Genomic DNA, 19431 nt, shown 5'->3' on the forward strand with positions numbered 1-19431 from the left:
TGTGCGGATGGTGGATAAAGAACCTCGACTAACATCCAAACAAGTTCAAGCTGCCCTGCAGTCCGAGGGTACAACAGTGTCAACCCGTACTATCCGTCGGCGTCGGAATGAAAATGGACTGTATGGTAGGATACCCAGGAAGACCCAACTTCTTATCCCGAGACATAAAAAAGCCAGGCTGGAGTTTGCCAAAACTTACCTGAGAAAGCCTAAAACGTTTTGGAAGAATGTTCTCTGGTCAGATGAGACAAAAGTAGAGCTTTTTGGGAAAAAACATCAACATAGAGTGTACAGGAAAAAAAAAGAGGCATTCAAAGAAAAGAACACGGTCCCTACAGTCAAACATGGCGGAGGTTCCCTGATGTTTTGAGGTTGCTTTGCTGCCTCTGGCACTGGACTGCTTGACCATGTGCATGGCATTATGAAGTCTGAAGACTACCAGCAAATTTTGCAGCAAAATGTAGGGCCCAGTGTGAGAAAGCTGGGTCTCCCTCAGAGGTCATTGGTCTTCCAGCAGGACAATGACCCAAGACACACTTCCAAAAGCACTATAAAATGGTTTGAGAGAAAGCACTGGAGACTTCTAAGGTGGCCAGCAATGAGTCCAGACCTGAATCCCATAGAACACCTGTGGAGAGATCTCAAAATTGCAGTTTGGAGAAGGCACCCTTCAAATATCAGGGACCTGGAGCAGTTTGCCAAAGAAGAATGGTCTACAATTCCAGCCGAGCATTGTAAGAAACTCATTGATGGTTACCGGAAGCGGTTGTTCGCAGTTATTTTGGCTAAAGGTTGTGCAACCAAGTATTAGGCTGAGAGTGCCAATACTTTTGTCTGGCCCATTTTTGGAGTTTTGTGTGAAATGATCAATGATTTGATTTTTGCTTCATTCTCTTTTGTGTTTTTTCCTTGCAAGCAAATTAAGTGAAGATGATAAAACCAAAGAATTTGTGATTGCAATCATTTTCAGGAAGAAACTGAGTATTATCTGACAGAATTGCAGGGGTGCCAATACTTTTGGCCACCATTGTATAGATCAGACAAGGTCCTCATATTTAGGCTGTTTCTATTATTCTCAAATCTCTTTATATGAACAAGATCAGTGAGTCTCATTAAACAGAGTAGAGACACTAGAATCCAGGCCCAAAGAATCTGGGCACCATTGCTTGATACTTTCATTTTGTTTCTAGCTTTTCTTGTAGAATAACTCAATTTCGCAACTCTACTTCATGCTTTGGACACTGTGTTGACACAGCTTTCATTGATGTGCCATCCTGGATGAACTGCACTACCTGAGCAACTTCTGTGCGTTGTACTGTAGACACCCCCTCATGCTACTGTACCTCTAGGGCTAGGAGTGAGAGCAATGACAAAATGCAAAAGTGACCAAAACAATACCCAAAAAGGATGAGAACAGAGAAATGGTCCGTGGTCACCACCTGCAGAACTACTCCTTTATAGGGGGTATCTTGCTACTTGCCTATCATTTCTACCTGTTGTCTGTTCCTTTTGCAAAACAGCAGAAGAAATTGATTCACAGTCATTGTTGCTTCATAACTGGACAGGTAGATTTCACAGAAGTGTCACTGACTTGGAGTTACATTGTGTTGTATAAGTGTTAACTTTATTTGTTTGAGCAGTGCACTAAAAGTCATTGTCTATTATGATGCCCATCCAGACGCTGGATGTCAAAAGAGCAATCACATGACAGGCAAGGGGCATTCAGGTTTAGCTGGCTGTCATAGAAACCCATCTGCTCACAGATTGTGTTGCAAGGAAGCTGATTTCCGCCAGTACTAACGTCCAGACCAGATTGCCAGCCCTAACACATGGCTCGGCCTTGTACCCGTGGAGCACACACGCACAACTCTTTTCCATAAACATTGCGCACATGAATGCCTCCTCCCTGTATACATTACGGACACAAACTGTACATGGCTCACCCCTGTACATATGGTGGAAACAATGCTCAGCCCTTGCCCTCACAGCTAAACATCTGTACACGTCATACACACAGAATTCTGCCTCATACACGTCGCACACATGGCTCTCTTCCGTACACACAAGACTCCACTCTGTACACATGCACACATTGCTCCGCTCATGTCGTACACACGCGGCTCCACTTCGTACACACGCAGTTCTGCCTCGTACATGCCGTACACACACGGCTCAGCTCTGTACATGTCATACACATAATGGTTTGCCTTATACATGTCATACACACTTCTCCAGCGTCGGACTGGGGTACCTTGGGCCACCAGCGAAAAATCATTCTTGGGGCCCACCATGCAGTTATGTAAAAATACCACACAGGATAGATCCTATGTACTACACCACACAGGAGAGCTGACAGATCCTCTATATACTACAAAACACTGGAGAGCCGACAGATCCTCAGTGTACTCAACCACACAGGAGAGCAGACAGATCCTGTATATACTACCCCACACTGGAGAGCCGACAGATCCTGTATATACTAAACCACACAGGAGAGTCGACAGATCCTCTATATACTACACCACACTGGAGAACCGACAGATCCTCTGTATACTACACCACACAGGAGAGCCGACTGATCCTGTATAAACTACACCACACTGGAGAGCCGACAGATCCTCTGTATACTACACCACACTGGAGAGCCGACAGATCCTCTATATACTACACCACACTGGAGAGCCGACAGATCCTCTATACGACACCATCAGGGCATTACTGCCCTTACTGCTGTATGGGGCCCGGTGAACAGAGGTAAAGAGAGGGGGGTCCCCCCTTTTGTGCTCCTGCTCAGTGGGCCCTGGGGTACCGTGTGGCGGAGCTCGGCCACCGGCGGCATACATCTCGGTGCCGGGAGCCTTGGAGCTCTCATGGCCGTCAAAACTGAACAGCCGTGCAGCTTCAAAGCAGTCCCTCCACCTCTTCTGTGATGCGCTGGAGTCGGCGCGTACGTGATGATGTCATCGCATACTCGCCGGCATGGTCCGCTGGCATGGTCTTGGAGGGGGGGGGGGGAGTAGCACATGATGAACTAGGATTGGGAGGTGAGTAGAGCTAACGAACGGGGGGTGGGGAGAGCACATGATGAACTGGAATTGGAGGGTGGGGAGAGTGAATGATGAACTGGGATTAGGGGGTGGGGAGAGCACATGATGAACTAGGATTGGGGGGTGGGGAGAGCTCAAGATAAATTGAGTGTGGAGAGCACATGATGAACTGGGATTGGGAGGTGAGGAGAGCTAATGATGAATGGGGAGTAGGGGGTGGAGAGAGCTAATGATGAATTGGGGGGTGGTGAACATGATGAATTGGGAGTGGGGGATGGGGAGAGCTAATGATGAATTGGGAGTGGGGGGTGGGGACAGCTAATGTTTAGTGATGAGCGAGCACTAAAATGCTCGGATGCTCGTTGGGTTGAGCAAATCGTAATGCTCTGGTCAACGAGCCCAATTTAAGTCAATGGGAAACAGTGCTCAAATGATATGAGAACAGCATGGGGAAGACCCCTGGAAGCATCTCAGACTCCCAGCTCACTGCTGTGAACAGTGTTGTCAGAGTATTACGCCACTTTTATGGACTGACAATAAAACATACAAAAATGAAGCCAAAATGGATTTTCCTGGAAAAAAATGTTAAGGAACATCCTTTCCAGGGTAATGACTTTTATATATAAGTCAAAATAAATGACCACAAACAAAAATTGTCCTCCACACCTAGGGCTATGTTCACATGTAGCGTTTTTGATGTGGTTTTACACTTTTGCATTGCTTTCAACTCTGAACATTCACCAGTAAATGTAATTTTAACATTTTACTACCTTATCTGGCCATGTGGTATGTGAGACATGATCAGACACATCCTGTTTCATTTATGAAGGAGGGACTGTGAAAGTCACAAAGCCTATTTTTACAAGGCCATCAGGCGGCCCTTACTATTATTGGAGGGCCATCAGCTGACTACTCTTTGTTGTTCTCATTATTAAGGAGTGGGTCTCCTATACTGTTATTGCGTATGCAGTGACTGCAAGGGCTGCCAAAAATTAGGACGCACTCCAATACCCCTTTGAAGACACGTAGAGGAGGGCCTCATTAAAAAAATTGTTCCCATTATTAAGGAGTGGCTCTCCTATAGTGGTAATGCTCATGCAGTGACTGCAAGGGCTGCCAAAAATTTGGACGCACTCCAATACCCCTTTGAAGAGACGTAGAGGAGGTCCTCATTAAAAAAATTATTACCATTATTAAGGAGTGGGTCTCCTATAGTGGTAATGCTCATGCACTAAGTGCATGGGTTGAAAAACATTTACCCCTGAGGGGTATACATGAACATACTGTATAACATACAGAATGTAAGAGGAAGGCCTCTAAAAAAAAATTCCTACGGACATCATAAACGACCTTAAAAAAATAATGTGGGTGTTGCATGATGGTCACCCTTGGAGGATAAGGAAGGTCTGAGAAAACTGTCCCACACCTTTGAAAATGTTGCCCTGCCTCTGCTGCATCATATTTGTGTCTCCCTCGCCTGTACTCCTTGGTTTTCCAACAAACTGTGACCTCTGCCGCCAGCGTTTTCAGATGGGAATTTTTTTAATAATTCCTCAACAAGGGCCTTCTGGTACTGCAACATTTTATTATACCTCTCCGCCTCGGAAAGGAGACATAGAAAGTTCTCCTTGTAGCGTGGGTCCTGTAGTGTGTGACCAGTAATTACTCTCCTCAGGCCTTCCACACTGAACAAACGGTATGACTGCTGTGTGGATAGTACCGTCTGTAGCACAGGAAAACGGCTCCTGTTCCTCCTCCTCTTCCTTCTCCTCATTATTATCCAATCTGCATTGAGATGAGATGAGGCTGGGCTGCGTGGTAACACCCTGTATAGTTCCTTGCTCCATCTCCTCATGCTCCACCTGCAATGCCTCTTCTTTAATTGTGAGCAGCGAGCATTTCAGTAGACAGAGAAGCGGGATGGTGACGCTAATTATAGCATCATCGCCGCTCACCATCTTGGTGGAGTCCTCAAAGTTTTGGAGGACGGCACAGATGTCAGACATCCATGCCCACTCAACAGTTCTTATGTGCAGAGGCTAAACTGAATACAGACAGGCGTGTTGAAGCTGGTGCTCAACAACTGCCCCTCTGCTGCTCACAAATCCTTCCCAACATATGCTACATTGAGTTCCAACGCGTGGTGATATTGCACACCAGTCGGTGAGCTGAAACTGCAAACGCTGCTGAAGCACTGCGTGGGCGGCGTAAGTTGTAGGTGACTTTAGAAAATAGGCACACACGCGGCGTGCTTTGACAAGCAGCAGAGGCAGATCCAGGTAGGTTTTGAGAAACCACTGAACCACTAGGTTGAGCACATGGGCCAGGCATGGTACGTGTGCGAGATTGCCTAGCCTCAGAGCCGTCACCAGGTTTCGCCTGTTGTCACACATGAACATGCCTTGCTGTAGGTTCAGCATTGATAGTCACAGATCTGCTTGCTCTGTTACAGCTGTAAACAACTCAGAAGCGGTGTGCGGTTTGTCCCCTTAGCATATTAGCTTCAGCAGTGCCTGTTGCTGCTTGGCCAAGGCAGTGCTTCCTGCTTCCAACTGATTTGGCCATTTTGGAAATGGAGGCTGAAGTGGAGGAGGAGGTGCAGGAGCTGTAGGATGTGGGGGCAACCCTGATTGACCCAGGGCCCGCAATCCTCAGTGTAGGGAGGCGGTGTTCTGAGAAATAGTGGCGGATGGGGACTGAGTACAGAGGGACATCCACCACCATGAGGTTGCAAAAAGATTCCGTCACTGCGAGCCTAAAAGGCAACATTTCAAGTGCAAGCATCCGAGAAATGTGGCAGTTAAGTGCTGTGGACTGTGGGTGGTTAGCTGCGTATTTGCGCTTATGTTCAAAGGACTGGGGTAGGGACAACTGAACGCTGTGCTAGGACAAGGACGTGGTTGCTGATGGTGGTTGCAAGTGTGCAACGACAGGTACAGGGTGGTAGGCATCTTTGCCTGCGTCATGGACAGGGGATTGGCGTGCATGCACAACAGCGGAACAGGCAGTGGTGTCACCCGCAGACACTGTTTCTGGACCCTGGCATTCGGCCCAACTAGTCGGGTGCTTTGCTGTCATGTGCCTGAGCATGCTGGTGGTGGTCAGGTTGAAAGTTTTGCTGCCCCTATTGATGCTGGCATGGCAGATATTGCAAATGGCCTTTTGGGGGTTAACTGGACAGTCTTTAAAAAAGAGCCAGACCTAACAGTTGGACTGGCAACTACGCTTGTGTTGGTGTTCCGGGGAACAATTGCCTGCCTTGTGTCTGTGGCCACCCCACTGCTTGTTCCTACCTGTTGTGGTTCTATGCCTACCTTGCGCTCTGTGCTGTTGTCCTCGCTATGCATGTCACCTCGCCAGGTTAGGTCAGCGACTTAAACGTCCACCACCTCATCTTCCACGTATGCACCCAGTGCCTATTCCTGACTTGCTGGCAATTGTCTCATCATCATCATCCACCTCTTACGATAGTAATTGCATTTTCCCACCGTCTCCTTCGTGTGATCGTGGCTGCTCAAATATTTGGGCATCGCTACATGTGATCTCTTGCCCCGCTTGAAGTGGGCCAGGCGAGAGGCCCGAATCTATAAATGGAAAAGTGAACAGCTCTTCAGAGTGTCCAAGTGTGAAATCACTTGTCTCTGGGCACTGCATGGTGGGAAGGAGGATCAGGGTGAGAAATATGTGGTCCAGGCTCACTGATACTGAGACTGGACTGTGTGGAAGACAGGGTGGTGGTGGTGGCAAACTGAAGCATTATCTGGTATCCAACCAACAACCTTTTCATGCTCTGGCTGCAAGATGCTGTGGTAGCCATGCTGGTTCAGTATGCCTTCAATTTTGAATAAATCCCCAACAGTGTCACCAGCAAAGCTCCCCCACACCATCACACCTCCTCCTCCATGCTTCACGGTGGGAACCAGGCATGTAGAGTTCATCCGTTCACCTTTTCTGCGTCGCACAAAGACAGGGCGGTTGGAACCAAAGATCTCAAATTTGGACTCATCAGACCAAAGCACAGATTTCCACTGGTCTAATGTCCATTCCTTGTGTTCTTTAGCCCAAACAAGTCTCTTCTGCTTGTTGCCTGTCCTTAGCAGTGGTTTCCTAGCAGCTATTTTACCATGAAGGCCTGGTGCACAAAGTCTCCTCTTGACAGTTGTTGTAGAGATGTGTCTGCTGCTAGAACTCTGTGTGGCATTGACCTGGTCTCTAATCTGAGCTGCTGTTAACCTGCGATTTCTGAGGCTGGTGACTCGGATAAACTTATCCTCAGAAGCAGAGGTGACTCTTGGTCTTTCTTTCCTGTCTTTCTTTCCTGGGGCGGTCCTCATGTGAGCCAGTTTCTTTGTAGCGCTTGATGGTTTTTGCAACTGCACTTGGGGACATTTTCAAAGTTTTCTCAATTTTTCGCACTGACTGACCTTCATTTCTTAAAGCAATGATGGCCACTCGTTTTTCTTTACTTAGCTGCTTTTTTCTTGCCATAATACAAATTCTAACAGTCTATTCGGTAGGACTATCAGCTGTGTATCCACCAGACTTCTGCACAACACAACTGATGGTCCCAACCCCATTTATAAGGCATGAAGTCCCACTTATTAAACCTGACAGGGCACACCTGTGAAGTGAAAACCATTTCCGGTGACTACCTCTTGAAGCTCATCAAGAGAATGCCTAGAGTGTGCAAAGCAGTCATCAAAACAAAAGGTGGCTACTTTGAAGAACCTAGAATATAAGACATATTTTCAGTTGTTTCCCACTTTTTTGTTAAGTATATAATTCCACATGTGTTAATTCATAGTTTTGATGCCTTCAGTGTGAATGCACAATTTTCATAGTCATGAAAATACAGAAAAATCTTTAAATGAGAAGGTGTGTCCAAACTTTTGGTCTGTACTGTGTGTATATATATATATACTGCTCAAAAAAATAAAGGGAACACTCAAATAACACATCCTAGATCTGTATGAATGAAATATTCTCATTGAATACTTTGTTCTGTACAAACTTGAATGTGCTGACAACAAAATCACACAAAAATCATCAATGGAAATCAAATTTATTAACCAGTGGAGGCCTGGATTTGGAGTCACCCCCAAAATTAAAGTGTAAAAACACACTACAGGCTGATCCAACTTTGATGTAATGTCCTTAAAACAATTCAAAATGAGGCTCAGTATTGTGTGTGGCCTCCACGTGCCTGTATGACCTCCCTACAACGCCTGGGCATGCTCCTGATGAGGTTGCGGATGGTCTCCTGTGGGATCTCCTCCCAGACCTGGACTAAAGCATCCGCCAACTCCTGGACAGTCTGTGGTGCAACGTGACGTTGGTGGATGGAGCGAGACATGATGTCCCAGATGTGCTCAATCGGATTCAGGTCTGGGGAACGGGCAGGCCAGTCCATAGCTTCAATGCCTTCATCTTGCAGGAACTGCTGACACACTCCAGCCACATGGGGTCTGGCATTGTCCTGCATTAGGATGAACCCAGGGCCAACCGCACCAGCATATGGTCTCACAAGGGGTCTGAGGATCTCATCTCGGTACCTAATGGCAGTCAGGCTACCTCTGGCAAGCACATGGAGGGCTGTGCGGCCCTCCAAAGAAATGCCATTCCACACCATTACTGACCCACTGCCAAACCGGTCATGCTGAAGGATGTTGCAGGCAACAGATCGCTCTCCACACTCTGTCACGTCTGTCACATGTGCTCAGTGTGAACCTGCTTTCATCTGTGAAGAGCACAGGGCGCCAGTGGCGACTTTGCCAATCCTGGTGTTCTGTGGCAAATGCCAAGCTTCCTGCACGGTGTTGGGCTGCGAGCACAACCCCCATCTGTGGACGTCGGACCCTCATACCACCCTCATGGAGTCAGTTTCTAACCATTTGGGCAGACACATGCACATTTGTGGCCTGCTGGAGGTCATTTTGCAGGGCTCTGGCAGTGCTCCTGCTGTTCCTCCTTGCACAAAGGTAGAGGTAGCGGTCCTGCTGCTGGGTTGTTACCCTCCTACGGCCCCCTCCACGTCTCCTGGTGTTACTGGCCTGTCTCCTGGTAGCGCCTCCAGCCTCTGGACACTACGCTGACAGACACAGCAAACCTTCTTGCGACAGCTTGCATTGATGTGCCATCCTGGATGAGCTGCACTACCTGAGCAACTTCTGTGGGTTGTAGAGTCCGTCTCATGCTACCGTGAGTGTGAAAGCACAACCAACATTCAAAAGTGACCAAAACATCAGCCAGAAAGCATTGGTACTGAGATGTGGTCTGTGGTCCCCACCTGCAGAACCACTCCTTTATTGAGGGTGTCTTCATAATTGCCAATAATTTCCATCTATTGTCTATTCCATTTGCACAACAGCATGTGAAATTGATTGTCAATCAGTGTTGCTTCCTAAGTGGACAGTTTGATTTCACAGAAGTTTGATTTACTTGGAGTTATATTCTGTTATTTAAGTGTTCCCTTTATTTTTTTGAGCAGTGTATATTGCTCTGGAATACCTATTATTTAACTAAATAAACCAATTCTCTCCCTAGAGACTTCACCGGTGAGTCAGTGTGTTATCTGTACAGCTACACTATACATTATATACTATGTACAAAGCTCCTGTGTATAGTGTCACTGGTGATACCTGTATTACCTGTACACTATATACAGCTATACACTATATATGCCCCAGTCCGACCCTGCACGGCTCTTCTCCACACACATCGTACACATGCGACTCTGCCTCATACACCTCGTACACACACTGCTCTGTTAATGCCACAGCAGAGTCCTGCATCCACTGAGGCCCCTGATCATGTGACCCCTGACTCCTCCCCTCCTGTGACCTCATCACAGGTCCTGTGCGCACAGAACAGCCATATATGTGGTGGCGGCTCTGCAGGTGGAGGTATGTGGAGCTCCCCCATTACTGGGCGCAGGCCGCATTAACCCCCTCAGTGCTGAGACTATTGTGACCTCTGCCTCCCTTATTCCTAGTGCTGTGACCTTTCTCTTTCCTCTGTATCAGGTTATTACGGGATGAGTTGTATTTTGTCGCCATTTTAGGCTCCATATAATATAATGTAACTGATGTAACATATATTTGGTGAACAGATGACAGACGGCCGCTCCTCTGTTATCTCCAGTAATAAATGTACTATTACTGTGATAACAATTACATATGGGGAATATTTTTTGTATGACTTTACCACAATAATATCTCATTAACCCCTTCCCGACATGTGACGTATATATGATGCGCTGCAGGAGCTGCGTTCCCGCTAAGTATACATACGGAACCGACATTTCCCGTCACCCCGCTAAGATGGCTGTTGTCTCTGATAGCGGGCCATCTATGCACGTCACCCCGGGGGGGCTGTACCGCCTCCCCCTCCCTTGCATTCTAACCTGCCAATCCCAGCGATGTCAAAATAAAGTTTAAAAAATAAAAACTTGAAATGCTGTGATTGTTGCTGTCTGAGATAGCACCAATCACAGCAGACACAATAAATGGGTTGATCGCAAAGTCACGCGAAATGTCATGATGCGTGGTGATGTTGCCAAGGATCCCCTTAAGAAGCCTGCATAAGTGATATGGGTGATTTGGAGCAGGCACAAAGACCATGAAGCAGGTGGTCTCATGCAGCTGACCAGTGTTACGACAGACGGTGACATGGTCGGTGGTAGCTGCCCCATGATTAGCATGGCTTCAGAGGAAACAGGAAAAGATGGGAAGAAGCACAGGGATCATAAGTAAGGGGGTCCCATGCAGCTGACCAGTGTCATGACAGACCGTGACATGGCCAATGGTTGCTGCCCATAGTTAGCACAGCTTCTAAAGTAATAAGGAGAGCAGGGAAGGTCTTACCTTCCCAATCCCCGGGCCGGCTGGGGTTATGTCCCACAACCAGGCAGGTTGAGGAAAATGTGTGTCCTACCGTCTCGCAGGAGGATGGAAAAAGGTACTCATAGCCTGTCAGAGGGGTGGGAAGGTGTGTCCCACAGTCTGTCAGAGTGGCAATGAGGAAATATTCACAGTCGGTCAGGATGGTAGGCGAGTTGGATCCTCAGCCTGTCGGACAAATAGGAAAATGTTGTTATTCCTCAGGGAGACAGCCTACCTAGGCGCTGTCACCTGTGGCCCGAGAGCCCAGAATGCTGGTAACAAACTGCCTTCTGGCCTTCATCATCCAGCGGGATAACAGGGCCAGTGACTGGCCCAGAACAGGTCCTGGATAGAGATGAGCATTGTTCTACTCGAACTGTTCGCCAATCTCAAATTCGAGCTGTTTTGGGCGGTGTTCGAGCCTTTCGGCGAACACGAACAATTTGAGAAAAATTCGGCTGTTCGAGGTTATGTTCGATAACTGTTCGTGCACCAAAATCATAACTGGATTTTTTCTCAGTAATGATGAAAATTAATGTTAATACGCAGTTTGAGTGTACAGCGGGGTGGGGGGAGGGGCAGGGGATGGATCTCTGCAGGAACAATGAAGATCTCCATTTTTTTTTTCTCTTTCCCGCATTTACAGTGGGGAGGTGCAATCTGTCAGCCTATCAGCAGCGCACACACGGAGCGAAGTGCTTTTTTTCATACAAGCAAGGGCATGTGTCATTGGCAGTGTATGTCACATGTCCTTGCCCTATAAGACCAAGCCATTTTCCCCGTCGCCACCATTTTCTCACTGCTGCAGCTGCGTGTTAGACGGCACCGCTGTTGCTGTGTGCGCTATACCTTGTTAATTTCAAGCCAATTTTCGCACAAATCTACAGGTCGAACTTGATGGACGCAAGTCTTTATTCGGCTTTACAAACTATGTTACTATGTTACTATGTTACAGATAGCTTGGGAGTAGGGAATAGTTGTGATTGCAGTCCTTTTAAGGACTAGGTTACAGCATTTCCTACGACTTTTATCAGGCAGGTCTGTGCTCTTAAATAGATAGATTGTGGGAGTAAAGACTAATTGTAATTGGAGTCCTTTTCAGGACTAGGTTACATCAGTTCCTATCAGTTTTTGCCAGGCAGGTCTGTGCCAGTGCTGTGCAAGTTTTTTCACAGCATTTGGCTGAATCTAGCAAAGCTAATCCTTTTTGGCCTATTGCAGAGTGTGTTAGTCAGTGGAGTAGCCTATCTGTGTTGCAAGATATACCACCTGTGTATAGAATACCAATTTTTTTACTGCACCTAGTTTGGGCATAGCATCATTCTATTAGTCCATCTATACTGACCTCCATCAGGTTGCAAATTAAAAATAATTTTTATCTGCATCTACAGTACCTCTGAAAAAATATTTGGGCTTCTAGCTGTGTGTGGGACTTGTTCTATTAGTCCATCTATACTGACCTCCATCAGGTTGCAAATTGAATATAATTTTTATCTGCATCTAGCTCTGAAAAAATATTTGGCCTTCTAGCAGTGTGTGGGACTTTCTCTATTAGTCCATCTATACTGACCTCCATCAGGTTGCAAATTAAAAATAATTTTTATCTGCATCTACCTCTGAAAAAATATTTGGGCTTCTAGCTGTGTGTGGGACTTGTTCTATTAATCCATCTATACAGACCTCCATCAGGTTGCAAACTGAATATAATTTTTTTCTGCATCTAGCTCTGAAAAAATATTTGGCCTTCTAGCAGTGTGTGGGACTTGTTCTATTAGTCCACCTATACTGACCTCCATCAGGTTGCAAATTCAAAATAATTTTTTGTCTGCATCTAGCTCTGAAAAAATATTTGGCCTTCTAGCAGTGTGTGGGACTTTCTCTATTAGTCCATCTATACTGACCTCCATCAGGTTGCAAACTGAATATATTTTTTTTCTGCATCTACCTCTGAAAAAATATTGGGCTTGTAGCTGTGTGTGGGACTTGTTCTATTAATCCATCTATACAGACCTCCATCAGGTTGCAAACTGAATAAAAAAATTTTCTGCATCTACCTCTGAAAAAATATTTGGGCTTCTAGCTGTGTGTGGGACTTGTTCTATTAGTCCATCTATACTGACCTCCATCAGGTTGCAAATTGAATATAATTTTTTTCTGCTTCTAACCCAGCCAATAGTTTTGGCCTAATACCACAGTTTGGCCACTCAGCTCTGCTCGGTTCCCATCCATTGTTTTCTTGTGCAAACAACTCCAGAGTTGTGAATTAGTTAACCACCAAAATGAGTGGAAAAAGGCCTGCTGCTGGTGGAAAGGGGAATAGGCGTGTTTGGAAGGGGAAAAAAGGTTGTGTCCGTGGGGTAGGTGTTAAAGCAACAGTAACATCTGCAGAAGAAAGACCATCTTCCAGCCAAACTAAAATGTCTACTTCTTTTAGCGGACAATGTGATAAGATCCCTTTCTTACGGCCACGCCAATCGCTACAAATTCCAGATGAGGCACAAAAACAGCAGGTGCTTCAACGGATATCAAGTGCTCCTTTAAGTGGGCTCTCCTCCACATCAACTTCAACATCACAAATACTCCAGTCCTCAAAGGTGTCACCCCAATCGCACTTGCTTCCTCACAGCTCCCAAATCTCCAGCTGCCCGTCTGAGTATGAGGTAGAACAGATGGTTGAGTCTGCAGAGCTGTTTACTCATACTATAGCCTGGGAATCAGAGGTCGACTCCAGCGCTTCTGTGAATCCAGATGAGGAAATGATCTGCACTGATGCCCAGAATCTTTATGAGTCGGATCCAGGACCAGACGCAGAAGGTTCTGACCATAATGTAGACCCTCATTCCCAAACTGTAACTCCTGTTGGTGGAGACAATGAGGAAGACGATGATAAGACTCAAATACCTGATTGGAGCGACAACTTTAGTTTTTTGTCAGGGCAGGAACAGGTTGGCTCTGAGGACGACGGGTGTGATAACGCACAGGGTGATCATGATGAGGTTGGAGATCCCACTTACTGTCAACCCACAGTCAGCCAAGAGATGAGGTCAGCAGAGGAGGTGGAGGAAGATGCTAGTGACGATGAGGTCAGGTTGCGCCTTCCTGGACAGAGACGTAGTACTGGAAGCACGTCAACAACTGCATCCTCAAACACAACTCTGCCTCTCACCACAAGTCGTGGTGGCTCTTCAGGTCGCATGGGTGCTAAGCCTTGCATAGCCTGGGCATTTTTTCAGATCGATAAAGATGACCCAACTCGTGTTATCTGTAACATTTGTCAGCAAAAGCTAAGTAGAGGCCAAAAAATACATAGTTTGAGTACTTCATGCATGAACCGGCACATGGACATGAAGCATAAGTTGCAGTGGGAAGCTCAGTGTGCTACAATGCGGCCTAGCCGGCCGGGCCAACCACCGTCTGCCATATCTTGTGCATCCGCGGCCTCTTCATCCTCTGTGACTGGGGGGACAGCAGTCACACCTGTTTTGGGGCGCAGACCTGCCACCTCTTTACCCGCAACAGCCAGCGTGATTGGCAGGTCATCATTTTCTTTGGAGGTGGTAACACCAGCTGGTGTTGAGCGCTGTCCGACATCGATAGCACCACCTTTGGATCAAGGCAACCTAACATGTCCGCCTGCATCTTCCTCACAGACCGGCAGTTTGCCGGGGACACCCTTATCAACCCCGTCTAAGCACAATAGCCAGCCCTCGGTCCCTCAGATGTGGACAAGTAAAAGACCATTTCCTCCTAGCCATGAGAAAGCTAAGAGGTTGAATTTCTCCATCTGCAAGCTCTTGGCTACAGAAATGCTGCCTTTCCGCCTGGTGGACACAGAGGATTTTCGAGACCTTATGTCCGTCGCAGTGCCCCAGTACCAGATGCCCAGTCGGCACTACTTCTCAAAGAAAGGTGTGCCTGCGCTCCACCAGCATGTCGCACACAACATCACCGCTTCTTTGAGAAACTCTGTGTGTGACAGGGTGCATTTCACCACAGACACTTGGACAAGTAGGCATGGACAGGGGCGTTACATGTCGCTGACTGGGCACTGGGTAACTATGGTGACAGCAGGACAAGGGGCTGCTGTCCAAGTCTTGCCGTCCCCACGAGTTGTGCGTCAATCCTCTTTATGTCAAAGTTCCTCCACTGCTTCTGCCTCCTCAACCTCCTCTCGGTCTTCCACCTGCACCCAAAGTCTGTCTGGTCATGCCAAAAGCTTTCTAACTGCGCAGAAGGGATCCTGCACACCTCCTTACTATGCTGGCAGTAGGGCTCAACGTCATCAGGCAGTTTTTACATTGAAATGTCTGGGAAATGTGAGTCACACAGCTGAGGAGTTGTGGTCAGCTCTGGAGAACCAATTTCATGAATGGTTGTCTCCACTGGACCTGAAACCAGGGAAGGCGGTGTGCGACAATGCTGCAAACCTGGGTGCGGCCCTTCGCCGGGGCAATGTCACACACGTGCCTTGTATGGCTCACGTGTTGAACCTGGTTGTCCAGCAATTTTTAGCCCACTATCCCAGACTAGATGGCCTTCTGCAGAGGGCACGGTCGCTGTGTGCTCACTTCCGCCGTTCGCATCCCGCAGCTCAGCGACTTACATCTCTACAGAAGTCGTTGGGCCTGCCACTTCACCGGCTAAAATGCGATGTGCCTACCCGGTGGAATTCAACTCTGCACATGTTGCAGCGACTGTGGCAGCACCGACAAGCCCTGGTGCAATACGTTCTGACGTATAGCCTGGGCCAACGAGATCCAGAGGTGGGGCAAATCACGCTGGAGGAGTGGTCTCAGATCAGGGACCTATGCACCCTTCTGCACAGTTTTGAAATGGCGACGAAGATGTTTAGTGCTGACGATGCCATTATCAGCATGACTATTCCGGTGATTTACATGCTGCAGCACATGTTAAACAGAATTCGGAGTCAGGTGGTGGCACAAGAGGAGGTGGAGGAAGTAGAGGAGGAGGAGTTGTATGCGGAAGGGCTAACATCTGCAAGGTCCAGACGGTCGGCAGCACCAAGGCGGCAGGCATGTGAGGGTTGGGGAGATGGTTTTACCAGGGCGCATGGTAGCAGCCAAACTAGTGAGGAAGGTGCAGGAGCCCAGGAAGAAGTGGAGGACGAACTGATGGAAGACTCATCAGATGAGGGAGACCTTGATCACATTTCTGTTGTGCGAGGTTGGGGGAGAGGACAGAGGAAGGAAGCATGATTGTTACCTCGCCACCAACACAACAGGGACTTGGTGCTCCTGGATGCGCAACACACATGAGTGCCTTCTTGCTGCACTACCTGCAACATGACCCTCGAATTGTGAGAATTAGAAATAATCCTGACTACTGGGTTGCCACACTGTTAGATCCCCGGTACAAAAGTAAATTTGCAGAAATTATTCCTGCCATAGAAAGGGATGCACGCATGCAGGAGTATCAGCAGAGACTGTTGCAGAATGTGCTTTTCCACAAAATACCAGTGGTGCACGTAGTGAATCTCACAGTTCCAACTTGCCAACCGTGGGACCGTCAAGTGTTCAGCACTCAAACCGTAACAGAACCACAGTATCTGCTGGTAACATCAATTTTGCGGAATCATTTCACCACTTTTTTAGCCCATCCTTTGCAAGGCCACAGGAGACAAGAAGTCTGACACATAGTCAACGCCTAGAGACGATGGTACAGGAGTATCTCCAAGTAAACATTGAAGCCATGACTGTGTCACTGGACCCTCGCTCTTTTTGGGCTTCCAATCTGGATAAATGGCCGGAGCTAGCCACTTACGCCTTGGAGATCTTGTCATGCCTCGCAGCCAGCGTTCTGTCTGAACGTGTGTTCAGCGCTGCTGGTGGTGTGCTGACAGATAAGCGCACGCGGCTCTCCACTGATAATGTAGACAGACTCACGTTCATAAAGATGAACAAATCATGGATCCGAAACGACTTTTCTACCCCTGTGTCATCCTGGGGAGAGTAAAAGCTTGATGATTGGTTAAAATCACCCTACCAACCGTTTTAAGCTTTCAAATTACTAATCATGTTTATCTGTATCTTGACTGGAAAATAATTTGGGCTTTGTAGCAGTGTGCAGCACTGATTCTATTAGGCCATATATAATAAGCTCCACCAGATTTAAAATTACTAATCATGTTTATCTGTATCTTGACTGGAAAATAATTTGGGCTTTGTAGCAGTGTGCAGCACTGATCCTATTAGGCCATCTATACTAAAGCTTCACCAGATTTAAAATTAATAATAATTTTTAGCTGCATCTAGCCCGGAAAATAATTTTGGGGCTCCGAGATGCGCAAGACACATAAGTGCCTTCTTGCTGCACTACCTGCAGCATGACCCTCATATTGTCAGAATTCTAAGTAATCATGACTACTAGGTTGCCACACTCTTAGATCCCCCAAACTTTTCGATCAACCTTTTCATTTTAATAAAGACCAATAAAATGGTCATTTTTGAAATTATAAGCATTAGCAGGTTGTTAGAAACTGAAATCAAACAGTTTTCAACTCAAAACTTTATTCTAGGTGATGTTACATTTTCACATAGGACCCCTCGTTCGAAAGGAGCTTCTGAACTCTCTCGTCCATTGAATTTGTCAGGTTTTGGATGGTTTCTGCTTCAATTGTTTTGCATGAGGACAGAATACCCTCCCAGAGCTGTTGCTTAGATGTGAACTGCCTCCCGCCATCATAGACACTCCTTTTAATGATGCTCCAAAGGTTCTGAATGGGGTAGAGGTCAGGGGAGCATGGGGGTCACACCATAAGTTTGTCCCCTTTTATGCCCATATCAGCCAGAGATGCAGATGTTTTATGTGCAGCATGAGATGGTGCATTATCATGCAAAAAAATGATCTTGCTGTGAAATACATGGTTCTTCTTCTTGAACCATGGCAGGAAGTGCTGTTTGAGAAAATCCACATACATTATGGAGTTCATCTTTAGCGCCTTCAGGGATCCTAAAGGGGCCGACAATCTCTCTCCCCATGATTCCAGCCCAAAACATTACTCCACCTCCTCCTTGTTGGCGCTGTAGCCGTGTTTGCGTGGGGTGTCCATCAACCAGCCATCCTCCACTCCATCCATCTGGACCATCGAGCGCTGCACGGCACTCATCCGTGAACAAAACAGTTTTGAAATCAGTCTTCATGTAATGTTTGGCCCACTGGAGCCGTTTCTGCTTGTGTGAAGTGGATAGAGGAGGTCGACAGGATGGCGTATGCACAGCTGCAAACCTCTGAAGGACCCTGCATCTTGTTGTTCGGGGGACGTTGGAGGCACCAGCAGCTTCAAAAACTTGTCTGCTGCTATGACAAGGCTTTTTTGCCGCTGCTCTTTCAACCTGACGTAATTGCCTGTAGGAAAGAGTCCTCAATTTGCCCTTATCAGCACGCACACGTGTGTACTGTGAATCAGCTACATACTTCTTGATTGCCAAGACACTTCATCCTGATCATCGCACAATGTTGATTGTAGTCATGCCTTGACCTAAACACTCCACAATTTGTTGCTTCTCAGCAGCCGACACATCCTTTTTCTTTCCCATTTTGGCAGAAAATGTAGGCTGCTTAATAATGTGAGACCGCCTTCTTAAGTAGTCTTGCCTTTCATTGGACACACCTGCCAAACTAATTAGCACAGGTGTCTGCAATTGCTTACAGTGATATAAAGAGCCCTGACACACATCACCATCAATGAGTTTAACTGACAAACAAACAAATTCTTCCCTTATCACTCCTAAACACTTTTTGCATAATAATTTGGAACACAGTGTACATGTGCTTTTCCACAAAACACCAGTGGTTCACGTAGTGAATCTTACAGTTCTAACTTGCCAACCGTGGTCTGTATGGAGTTGTTCAATAAAGGGCCCAAAATTAAGATAACATAGATGGGAGAGGTCTCTATGAATAGGAATTCTTAAGTATTTGATACCCTGTGAGGGCCAGGCAAAGGGAAAGTTGGACTGGATGGAATCCTATATGGATTTGGGGAGGGAGACATCGAGGGCCTCAGACTTCGCTGCATTGATTTTAAAATTTGACCATGTAACAAAGTGATCTATTTCAGCCATAACAGCATGGATGGATATATGTGATTGAGTGATATATACTAGGACATCATCAGCAAATAGAGAGCACTTGTACTCGGTGCCTCCCACCTCAATCCACCTAATATTGGGGTTATGGCGAATTGATGAGAGCAGGTGCTCCGTCACTAGGATGTATAAGAGAGGGGACAGAGAACATCCCTGCCTTGTCCCATTGGTGATTGTGAAAGGTGATGAAAATGTTCTGACGCGCCCCCTGGGCCTTGGGACACCCGGAGCCGGACCCTTTTTGGTGGATGCTGGTGGTTGTAGTCTCCGTGGCGGCGACCCGGTTCCGTGGCTCAGGGCGGTCAAACCAGTGGCGGAACTATTTATGTGGTTTTGATGTTTAAATGTCCGACTACGCCACCCGTGGATTGCGGTCGGAGTGAACCGCCGCTCCAG

General features: G+C 47.0%; 1 protein-coding gene across 1 annotated transcript in view; it reads left to right on the plus strand.

The window, feature by feature from the left end:
* The window catches only part of LOC141271406 (uncharacterized), a 128220-nt gene that overhangs the window by 10764 nt on the left and 98025 nt on the right, over positions 1 to 19431 (plus strand). Inside the window, exon 8 of the mRNA XM_073681492.1 lies at positions 9892 to 9949. Within this exon, the coding sequence (XP_073537593.1) occupies positions 9892 to 9949 (58 nt within the window). The remainder of the gene's footprint in view (positions 1 to 9891; positions 9950 to 19431) is intronic.

This window comes from Phyllobates terribilis, unplaced genomic scaffold (genome assembly GCF_046119375.1).
Source record: "Phyllobates terribilis strain yellow unplaced genomic scaffold, ASM4611937v1 Scaffold_5__5_contigs__length_657084704, whole genome shotgun sequence".
In the NCBI taxonomy this organism is placed as follows: domain Eukaryota; kingdom Metazoa; phylum Chordata; class Amphibia; order Anura; family Dendrobatidae; genus Phyllobates; species Phyllobates terribilis.